This window comes from Grampus griseus (genome assembly GCF_964374135.1).
Source record: "Grampus griseus genome assembly, chromosome: 8".
Lineage (NCBI taxonomy): Eukaryota > Metazoa > Chordata > Mammalia > Artiodactyla > Delphinidae > Grampus > Grampus griseus.
The window spans coordinates 69,691,595-69,703,821 of NC_139002.1; the positions used below are offsets into that span (position 1 = coordinate 69,691,595).

The window sequence follows — 12,227 nt, forward strand, 5'->3', positions numbered from 1 at the left end:
CACAAACAAACAAAAAAGTTAGACATAAATTTACCGTATTACCCAGCAGTAACATGGATAAGAATTTACTCAAGAGAAAACATATGAGCACTCAAAGACAGGATTATGAATGCTTATGACATCATTATTCATGATAGTGCTAAACTGGAAAAGATCAAAATGTCCATCAACTTGTAAATGAATAAATATCATGTGGTATATCCATACAATGGGATTCTGTTTAACAAAAGAAGAACAAACTGCTGACACATGCTACTACGTGGATAAACTTCCAAACATTATTCTAAGTGAAAAAAACTAAGCTAAAAAGATTACATATTGTTTGATTCTATTCATATGAAATTCTAGAAAAGGCAAATTTATAGAGACAATAATCAGAATAGCAGTTGCCTGGGGTGAAAATAAGGATGAACTGTAAATAGGCATAAGGGTACTTTTTGAGGTGATGAGAATGTTCTAAAACTAGACTGTCATGCATAGAGAGCAGACTTGTGGTTCCAAGAGGAGGGGTTTGGGGGAGACATGCGGTGGGAGGTTTGGGTTAGTAAAGTATTATATATAGAATGGATAAACAACAAGGTCCTACTGTGCAGCACAGAGAACTATATTCAATATCCTATGATAAACCATGATGGAAAAGAATATTAAAAAAGAATGTAGGACTTCCCTGGCAGTCCTGTGCTTAAGACTCCACACTTCCACTGCAGGGGGCTCGGGTTCGATCCCTGGTCAGGGAACTAAGGTTCTGCATGCCGCACAGCGTGGCCAAAAAATAAAAATAAATAAAAATATAATGTATATATATGTATAACTGAATCACTTTGCTGTACAGCAGAAATTAACACAACATTGTACATCAACTATACTTTAATAAAAAAAAGACTTTTTTGAATCTAAAGACCAAAGCAATCAGGTGTTTTGAAGATAATGATGATAATAAGAATTCTGGGCCAAACAAACAAACAAACAAAAAAACTAGATTGTCATGAATATTGCAGAAGTCTAAATTTTCTAAAATTATGGAATTATACACTTACTCTGAGTGGGTTTTATGGCATGTAATTATACTCAATAAAGCCTTTTAAAAACCACAACGGATTATTAATTCTCACAGTTCTTTGCATTGACTGGTCTCAGCTGGGAGATTCTCACTTGAGGGCTGTCATGTAATTGCAGTCAGATATTGGCAAGGGTGACAGTCATCCAAAGGATTGATTGGACTGAGTTTCCAAGATGTCTCATGTGTCTGCTGGCTATTGACCAGTCCATTTAAATATGACCTCTCTCTGGTCTTCTTCCAACATTTTGGCTGGAGGCCAAAAGAGGAGGCTATGAAAGCTGCCACTCCAGTTAATGGCTCAACCCAGACCAGACAAAGTTGTCATTTCTGTCATATTCTGTTAATCAGAGCAGTCATGTGGCCTGTCCAGATTCCAGGGGGTTGGGAAATAAATGCTCTCTTGATGGAGCAATAAGAATACATTTCAAAAGAATGCATGTGGGATAAGAGATAGTACTGTGGACATCTTTGGAGAAGAAATTGCTATATTTATTTCATCTGTTTTTCTTATTATCTGTAAGATATAGTTATTAGGAATTTAGATCGTTAAAAAGTAAATCATGTACTTCAAATGTCAACAAGTTTTGGATTGACAGCTATTTTAGAACATAATTGTAGTTAGTGCCTTAACTTACCAAGAACAGTTGAATAATCTGAATTTTTTAATTTTCTTAAAGTGTGTTCATTTGGAAACATTTGAAAAGTAATATTTTCCAAAGGGTAATACTTCCTGATCATGATCAGTTAATGATTTTTTAGTATATTCAGTGTGTTAGGTTCAGATTTGACTGACAGTTATTGATCAACTATTATGTGTACCATCTAGTAAAATAGGTGTTATTATCCACATTCTACAGGGGGAAAAGCTTGCCATTATTAAGTACAAAAATCAGGATTTAAACCTAGTTCTTCTGAAAGAACATCTATATGTGTATAACTGAGTCACTTTGCTGTACAGCAGAGATTGGCACAGCACTGTAAATCAGATAGACTTCAATAGAAATAAATAAATCAATCAACCAACCAACCAGCCTAGTTCTTCTGAAAGTCAACTCGAATGAGTACTCTTAAAAACACTTTTACTTTAAAAAATCCCTACATATTGAAAAATAAATAAATCCTAGGTCTGTGGCTTGATGAATTTTCATACATCTAATATACATATGTAGTCAGCACCCAGATCAACAAACAAAATATTACCAGCACCTCCTCTCATGCCCCACTTCCAGGAACCTCCCCCAAAGATAATGTTTATCCTGTCTTTCAATACTCATGTGTGTCAATTTTGATATGTTTTTGAACTTTTCATAAAGAGAATTGCAGAGTATATACCTTTGTGTCTGGCTTCCTTCACTTGACATTGTATTTTTAAAAATCATCCATATTGGTGCATGTGATTGTAGTTTCTTCTGTTTGCTCTGTAGTGTTCAATTGTGTGAATACACTACAGTTTGTTTATTCTACTGTTGATGTGTTTGGGGAAAGTTTCCTGGTTAGCATATTACAAATAGAATGAGTATGAATATTCTTTTGCATATGAGTGAATGAAATGTAGCTACCAATGTTGCTTCCCTTTTCCATGTAATTTGGGAAAAAGAGTATTATTAATCACATTGGTAGAGAAATAACTCACAATTCATAACATTGTTCTAATTTTTAGATGTGCCTTAATCTCATCCATAATTATGAGTTTAGAATTTTCATATCCAAAACTCAATTTCAGGTATTAGAAGTAGTTTACATGAAATTGGTTTTAAAAAAATTTCCTACTGAGAGGGACTGACATTTTCTCACTTTTATAATGAATTTCCACTCTCTCTTTCATCCATGAGTAGCTATATCAGGTGAAATATTGCCTGAGCACAAGGTACCTGGGCCAACTGGTCCAGCAAGATACAACTTAACTGTGTCATTAATTTAGATTGAAGGCCAGTATGGTTCGATTTATCTGAATACTTTTTACAAATTTTTCTTATAAAACTGTTCATATAGGACATGTTTTATTCTTGTTTATTACTTTAAATACTTTTTGAAAGGTGATGAAGACAATACCGTTTTCTCAAAAGCATCATTCAACCTTACGGAAGCTCAACAAGAAGTGGAAACAGAGAACAGAGACTGCAGAAAATTACTTTGGGAAGGTGATAATCACCTAAAAGAAGAGGCACAGAATGAAGAGCAACCAAATGTAAAAGATAAATTTTCAATATGATTATGTAAAGGTGAAATATATTATTAGTTAGTACTAAGCTTATTATTTTTGCCCAGAACAAGGTTTTTAATATAATGATTTAAAAAATTTTTTTACTGAAAAGTCACTATTAACACCTGAAAATAGAGTTTCTTTAAATAAATGAGGAGTTTGGGATTAACATATACATACTACTATATATAAAATAAACAACCAGGACCTACAATATAGCACAGGAAATGCTACTCAATATCCTGTAATAACCTATATGGGAAAAGAATCTGAAAAAGAATAGATATATGTATATGTATAACTGAATCACTTTGCTGTACACCTGAAACTAACACAACAGTGTAAATCAACTATACCCCAATTAAAAACAAAAAAAAGAAAGAAAACCTTCGGTTAAAAATAATTACTTTTAAACTCATCATCCTAGAATAACTAAGTGCGTTCATTTTAAAATGGACACATTTATTTGGTTGTATAGTCAATATATTACTTTCTATGCTGATTTTTTTTCATTGTATGTGTTAAAATATGAAAAAATAAAGTATGTGCATAGTCATTAAAAACAATGAAAATAACCTACTTATAATTGTAGGGGTTTTTTTGTTCTTAATATTGTTTTTGTTCTTAAAGTTCAAAATCTAAGCTTTTTAGGAAAAAAAAACCATCCATTTCTTTTGGGAAGTTATCCTAGTAATAAATGTCAGTTTAAGTTTCTGTCTATTATCCTTTGATACCTGTAACTTCCAAAATGAAAATAATGGATTTTAGATTTGTGTAGTGTTTTGGAAATATAATAGTTTTATTTATAAAAGTAGTGTAAAGACCAATAAGTCTTTTGATACCTAGAAGACATGTTTATATTTGTCTGAAGATAACATTCTACAAAGAGAATTAATAGGAAGTACAGTTTATATTTGAGAATAACCATTATAGAAAATAATATTGACCATTTTTATAGTGTTCATTTATAAGTGTTCTCATTTAGCTATGGATTTAACAATATTTATAAAAAGTAAGGTTAAGTTGGTTTGGTTTTTTTTTTTTCCCCTACATGTACAGATTGAACAAGAAGCATCACGGGACCTGATTTTAATAGAAGATTATGACTCATTAATAGAAAATATGAGTAACTGGAATTTTCAAATTTTTGAACTTGTAGAAAACATGGGAGAGAAATCAGGAAGGATCCTCAGTCAGGTTTGTTTCAAACCCCTACTGCTTTATTATAAGTTACTTTTTTCTTGAATCTTTATAAAAAGCAAAATCTAAAGATGTATAATATTGGTTTAGGTACAAGTTCAACATTGTTCATTGAATTATTTTTTTTCACAAATGAAATTTTCAGTAGAAAATTTGAAAAGAGAAACCTGGATATATAAACCCATATATATATAAACAAATATATTATTATGTATATAAAGTATTTCATAATTATATATATATTTATATGAAAAGTAGTTTATTTGCCCATAATAATGGGATTTAATTTACACTAAAGAAGTAATAAAGATTTACTTTTTATTAAATCTTGAGGTTGAAAAGGACATGAAAGGTGATCTAGTTCTTTGGACTGAAACTTATGCTTCGTCGTTTTTACCGGTCCTCCCTGTGCTTTACCCAAGGCCAAATGGTCCATTTCATGCTAGAACCATGGAAAAATATTTCCATTTTACCTCCCAGACTCAAAGTTCTTCCTGGTGGGTCCACACAGCAGCATCAGATTAACCGTCCTGAAATACTACTCTCATTAACTCCAAAGCATCTTATTTATGAAATGTGAGAACATAAAGATAAATTATGTGGAGGACACACAATTTATCACATTGAATTCTTTAGGGACAGAAATGTGATAAATATATTGTTCTGACTTCTTTTAACACCTAGGACTAGAATAGAATACAATTCATATGCCTTTCAATAAATTGTGAATGAAAAGCTAAAGGGAAGAGTGGAAAAATTTCAAAACTGGGACATGATATTATAATCATTCTTTGGTTTTCAAGGGCTTTAGGGCAGTATCTTCCTTTTTCATATTTCGGAAAGAATTCACTATAGGGAAGTTTTTAATAAATTACTTAAGTTAAAGGCATATACATGGTTAACTTTCCCAAATGCAAATCACAAAAACATATTCAACTAGAAATAGAAATTCCGATTTTTAAAGCAAACTTTCTTTTCATTAACATGTAGGTTATGTATACCCTATTTCAAGACACTGGCTTATTGGAGATATTTAAAATTCCTACTCTACAATTCATGAACTACTTTCATGCATTAGAAAATGGTTATCGAGACATTCCTTGTAAGTATTAAAATATATGATTTAAGTTGAAATAATACTGGTTTGAAATTCTTTATAAATTCCCTTCAGATAGTCCCTTAAACACTTTTAAAATTGCATGTTTGGAAAAGTTGGAAGATAGTAATTTAAAAAGAAAATCTACATCCTCCTACCCAGAGTTAACTGACTACTGTTAACATTTTGGTAAGGGACTTCCTTGGAGGATTGGTGGTTAATACTCCATGCTCCCAATGCACCGGGTGTGGTTTCAATGCCCCGTCAGGGAACTAAGATCCCACAGGCCATGCGGTGCAGCCAAAAAATTAAAAACAAAACCCAAAAAAACCCACTTTGGTATATATCCTTCAAGACCTTTTCTTATACGTACTTATTTTTTATGAAGTGAATCGTAATACCTATTTATAATCTGCTTTTTCATGAAATATAGTATACATCTTTCTATGTTAACAATTATTCATATGAGTACCTTTTCAAATGTTTGGTAATTTTAAGTCATGAGTTTCATAAATTTCTTTACTTTAAAATGTTTAAAATTTATCCATAGAATTCGTTTTTTAACTGTGTCCTGATTTGTGGAATAATTTTGTTTGTTTTTTGGCCACATGGCTTGTGGGATCTTAGTTCCCCGACCAGGGATTGACCTTGGTCCTCGGCAGTGAGAGCAAGGAGTTCTAACCACTGGACCGCCAGGGAATTCCCTGTGGAATAATTTTTAATGGCTACTTGATTTTATGATACAATAGAATTTTAATTTTATATTAGGAAAAGGTACAATTTTATGTGTTGATCATTCTACAGTTTACCTCCAGGTGGACACACTTTTGGGAAATATAGAGAGAGCAAATTATTCTTAAATTGGCCTCATAAATAATGGTGATGCTTAATAATTTAATGTGTGTTATATGTACTATAATTACCACTTACAAAGTAGGCATTTTGAAAAGTGGCTGAATTTTATAAATGGAATAAAGTGATATTTTAAGGTGGACTTCAAGGGCAGGGGGATTGAAAAAAGAAAGCCATGGTGGGGAGTTTTCACGGTCACCTCCAATTAGGATATATTGGTTAAGACAAGAGTCTCTGGGGAATTCCCCGGCAGTCCATTGGTTAGGACTCTGTGTTTCCACTGCAGGGGGCACAGGTTTGATCCCTGGTCAGGGAACTAAGATCCCACGCACCCACGTGCCGTGCTGAGCAGCCAAAAAAAACAAAGTCACTGGGACCTAACTTTTCTAAATTTTAGGTTCCAAATTTATAAATGGGAATAACAATAGTACCTACCCCATAGGTAGTGATAATAATGTAAAGCACATATCAAAATTCATGGCACATAGTAAATGGTCAATAAAAGGTCATGATTGTATTAATAATAAGCTCCTAGTGGGTTGACATCATATCTATAGTCTAAACATTCAGTATTGTATCATTTGCTAATGCTACATGGAAGGTACACATTAAATATTTGTTGAAACATCAGCTGTGACTATAATCATTAGATTCACAAAGGTTATCTCATTTAATCTTTGTTGGAAAGGTTGTATTATCTACCTTTTACAGGTGAGAAGTAAAAATTCAGAAGGATCTTTTCCAAGATCATAAATCTGGAAATAGCAAAACTGGGTTTCACTTGTAGGTCTTGCCTTTTCACATAGTGGTATTTCAGTAAACCAGTGTTTTACTGATCATATACTACACGTCAGACACTATTCTGGATGTTTATATAAAGGTATATACCTTTTAACATGTAATCCTTATAGCAGGCCTGAGAGAGTTATTTCTTATCTGGCGAGGTGGCTGTCCAAGTATCCAGAATTTTTAACTGTTCTATGTGCCTTTGTGCAGAAATTGTTTTGTTTGCAAACATGGGTCTCCATAACCGAGACACTATTTGCATATTTTTAAGTTAAATTTTTTTTTTACATCTTTATTGGAGTATAATTACTTTACAATGGTGTGTTAGTTTCTGCTTTATAACAAAGTGAATCAGTTATACATATACGTATGTTCCCATATCTCTTCCCTCTTGCGTCTCCCTCCCTCCCACCCTCCCTATCCCACCCTCCCTATCCCACCCCTCTAGGTGGTCACAAAACACCGAACTGATCTCCCTGTGCTATGCGGCTGCTTCCCACTAGCTATCTATTTTACGTTTGGTAGTGTATATATGTCCATGCCACTCTCTCACTTTGTCACAGCTTACCCTTCCCCCTCCCCATATCCTCAAGTCCATTCTCTAGTAGGTCTGTGTCTTTATTCCTGTTTTACCCCTAGGTTCTTCATGACATTTTTTTTTTCTTAAATTCCATATATATGTGTTAGCATACGGTATTTGTTTTTCTCTTTCTGACTTACTTCACTCTGTATGACAGACTCTAGGTCTATCCACCTCATTACAAATAGCTCAATTTCATTTCTTTGTATGGCTGAGTAATATTCCATTGTATATATGTGCCACATCTTCTTTATCCATTCATCCGATGATGGACACTTAGGTTGTTTCCATCTCCTGGCTATTGTAAATAGAGCTGCAATGAACATTTTGGTACATGACTCTTTTTGAATTATGGTTTTCTCAGGGTATATGCCCAGTAGTGGGATTGCTGGGTCTTATGGTAGTTCTATTTGTAGTTTTTTTAAGGAATTTTAAAAGTCACAAAAAGCAACTGTAGGGATTTCCCTGGCACTTTCACTGCAGGGACCCACCCTAGTTTGGGAACTAAGATCCCACAAGCCTCGCAGACTGGCCAGAAAAAAAAAAAAGCAACCTTAAGTAAATTAGCCCTGGTAATGCTGCCTTTTCTTTGACCCCTCTAATATGTTTTCATAGTATATGTGAAAGTTTTTAAAAGAAAGCTTTTTAACACATCAATAAACTTTTACAAAATAAGATGAAACAAAAACATAATTGTTGGAAATTATTCTAAGCCGTATATTTTATTTATGAGGATACAGTATGACTAGAAAGTACTTTTTAAAATGTCCTATGTTAAAAATAACAGAATGATCATTTTTATAAAACATTTTGGTGACTTTAGATCACAATCGTATACATGCCACAGATGTCCTACATGCTGTTTGGTATCTGACAACACGGCCAATTCCTGGTTTACAGCAGATCCACAATGATCATGGAGCGGGAAATGAAACAGGTACTTCCTTCTATAAATCTTTCCTTTAATTATTTGATTAGGAATAATAAATCATACTATCTCATTTCATTATCTCTGTTCTCTTAAAAGTTTTATTAAGTAAACTTTGGTATATATAAAGGACTATGTAAATTTTGAAGAATAATGACATGCAAATTAGGAAACCCACTACCCGTCTTAAAAGTGAGGTTAAGATTCAGTACTACTCAACCTACCATGTTTCTTTTCTGTGTCCCACAGTGCTGCCTTCTTCACTGAGGTAGCCAGTATCCTGAATATTACGATAATCATTTATTTGCTTTTCTTTCAATTCTTAGTTTTTTTGTTTTAGGTGTATCATGTAAATTTAAAATATATGACATTCCTAACAAAAGTGGACATGTTTAAAATCTTCATATAAGTATTTAAATAATAATATTAAAGAACTTGTTAACATTCAAATTTTGTTTCCTCATAAATGTAACTATTTATACAAATATAATGAATTATAACATTCATGGCTCTCTCATTCTAGTTTATAAAAGAGGGGAGACGGGAATTACCTGGTGGTCTAGTGGTTAGGATCCGGCACTTTCACTGCTGTGGCCTGGGTTCAATCCCTGGTGAGGGAACTGAGATCCCAGAAGCTGTGTGGCCAAAATTTTTAAAAATTAAAAAAAAAGAGGAGAAATGCTCCAATAAAATACACACATGCACACACACACACACACACACACAAATCAGGACAGAATTTACGTAGTTACAAATGCCTGAGAAATATTACCATACTAATCAGTGTAAATGTGATATAATCTTAGCCGCTGCTTTACATTCTTTGGTGGTTTAAAGTACTGCCATTGTTTGATGGATTTGCCTTATGTCACTGCTTCATTTTTGTCTGCCATCCATACTCTTTTGTAGAGCTCTTCCTTCCTTCCAGTAGTTCCGTGCTTCCATCAGAGATCATTTTCTTCAGCCTTTTTGTTTGCAGATGTATTTTTTTAAATTTTTATTTATTTATTTATTTTGGCTTCATTGGGTCTTCATTGCTGCATGCTGGCTTCCTCTTGTTGGGGCAAGCAGGGGCTACTCTTTGTTGTGGTGCACGGGCTTCTCATTGCAGTGGCTTCTCTTGTTGCGGAGCACAGGCTCTAGCCGTGCGGGCTTCAGCAGTTGTGGTACGTGGGCTCAGTAGTTGCGGCTCGCGGGCTCTAGAGCGCAGGCTCGGTAGTTGTGGCGCATGGGCTTAGTTGCTCCACAGCATGTGGGATCTTCCCAGACCAGGGCTCAAACCCGTGTGCCCTGCATTGGCAGGTGGATTCTTAACCACTGTGCCACCAGGCAAGTCCCTATAGATGTATTTATTTTGTCTTAGAATAATGTTTTCTTATTTCAGCACATTTGTAGATACCTCTGGGTTCATCTTCTGACTTCTATAGTTTCTGTTGACAAATCAGCCATAAGTCTTTTTTCTCCTTGAAAGTATTATGTCCCTTTTCTCTTTGCTATTGGTTTTTAACATTTTGACTATGATGCACTCAGATGATATTCTTTGTATTCATCCTATTTGGGGTTCACTGAACTTCTTGAATATATTGATTAATATCTTTTGTTTTCTATCACACTCTTCAAAATTCTTCCAGCCTTCTCCCACTGCCCAATTCCAAAGCTGTTTTCACATTTTTTAGGTATTTGTTACAGCAACACCCTACTTCCGAGTGCCAAAATCTGTATTAGTTTTCTATTGCTGCTGTAACAAATTACCACAGACTTAGTGGCTTAAAACAATACAAATTTGGGGAATTCCATGGCAGTCCAGTGTTTAGGACTCTGCACTCCCAGTGCAGGGGGCATGAGTTCCTACATGCCACATGGTGTGGAATGTTTCCTTGCCCCCTCCAACTTCTGCAAGCCACCTGCATTCCATGGCTCATGGCCCCTTCTTCAAAGACATCAGCGTTGTATCTTCAAGTCTGTCTCAGACCCTGACCTTTTCATCCTTCAAAAGAATTAGCAAAAAGTGGTACAGCTACAATGTTGGTTTTCTGTCCAGAGTACACATTCCTGACAGTGCACCTCCTACTTTTAATATTTTTTGCAGTCTGAACAGGTTGAGAATTTCCCAAATTATCAAGTCCTGGACCCGTTTTGCTTAACAGTTCTCCCTCATTTTTCTCTTGCATTTTATTTCAAACAGTAAGAAACCTGGCTATATATCTTTAATACTTTCCTTGGAAATCTCCTCAGCTAAATATCTAAGGTCATTGTTTACAAGTTTTTTATTCCACATACGCAGCACACAATTCGACTAAGCTTTCTGCTGCTATATTGACAATGATCCTCTTTCCTCTAGTTTCCAATTATGGGTTCCTCTGAGCCCTCACTGGCACTGCCCTTGACAGCAGTTTTCTACCACCAGCCTGTTCAAGATGATTTAAGTATTCCCTAAGGCAATGCCTGTTTTCTCTTCCATGCACCTTACTTCCTCCTGAGTTCTTACTAGCAATGCTATAAGTCCTTATACACAATATTATGGAATCAAGTATGTGTAGAAGACGAAGCTTCCTTTGGGAGACCAAGTAGCTGTTGAAATGTAAAATTGTGGTAGAAACAAAGACTATAAGGACTATGGGATGTGCTGCCTTATTCTGATTGCAATGGAGAATTAATAGAAAAAAAAATGATGACACCAAAAGTATAAGCAACAAAAGCAAAAATAAACAAGTGTGACTACATCGAACTAAAAAGCTTCTACACAGCAAAGGAAACAATTTAAAAAATGAAAATGCAACCCTCAGAATGGGAGAAAATATTTGCAAACCATATACTGGGTAAGGGGTTAATATCCAAAATACATAAAGAACTTGTACAACTCAATAACCAAAAAACAATCCAATTTTTAAAAATGGGCAGAGAAACAAAATAGACATCCAAATGGCCAACAGGTACATGAAAAGGTACTCAGCCTCACTAATCATCAGGGAAATGTAAATCAAAACCACAATGGGAGGCTTCCCTGGTGGCGCAGTGGTTGAGTCCACTTGCCGATGCAGGGGACGCGGGTTCGTGCCCCGGTCCAGAAAGATCCCACGTGCTGCAGAGCGGCTTGGCCCGTGAGCCATGGCCGCTGAGCCTGCGCGTCCAGAGCCTGTGCTCTGCAACGGGAGAGGCCACAACAGTGAGAGGCCCGCGTACTGCCAAAAAAAAAAAAACCACAATGGGATATCACCTCACACTTGTTAGAATGGCTGTCATCAAGAAGGCAAGAGGTAAGTCTTGGGCAGGATGTGGATATAAGGGAACACTTGTGCACTGTTGAAGGGAAGGTAAATTGGTTCAGCCACTGTGAACACAGTATGGAGATTTTGATTCCTCAAAAAAATAAAAATAGAACTATCATATGAAGTAGCAATTTCTGGGTATATATCCAAAGGAAATGAAAACAGAAGTTTAAAGAGATATACACACTCCCATGTTTATTGCATCATTATTCACAATAGCCAAGACATGGAAATAACTTGTCTGTCAATGGAT

At 35.0% G+C, this 12,227-nt stretch overlaps 1 protein-coding gene across 2 annotated transcripts in view; it reads left to right on the plus strand.

Moving 5' to 3' along the window:
• PDE3B (phosphodiesterase 3B) overlaps positions 1 to 12,227 on the plus strand; it is a gene marked incomplete at its 5' end in the record, with an annotated part of 177,321 nt that overhangs the window by 138,267 nt on the left and 26,827 nt on the right. For both annotated transcript variants that reach the window (XM_082660946.1, XM_082660947.1), the window contains 4 exons: positions 3,097 to 3,248; positions 4,323 to 4,460; positions 5,454 to 5,565; positions 8,601 to 8,714. In XM_082660946.1, the coding sequence (XP_082517072.1) occupies positions 3,097 to 3,248; positions 4,323 to 4,460; positions 5,454 to 5,565; positions 8,601 to 8,714 (516 nt within the window). The remainder of the gene's footprint in view (positions 1 to 3,096; positions 3,249 to 4,322; positions 4,461 to 5,453; positions 5,566 to 8,600; positions 8,715 to 12,227) is intronic.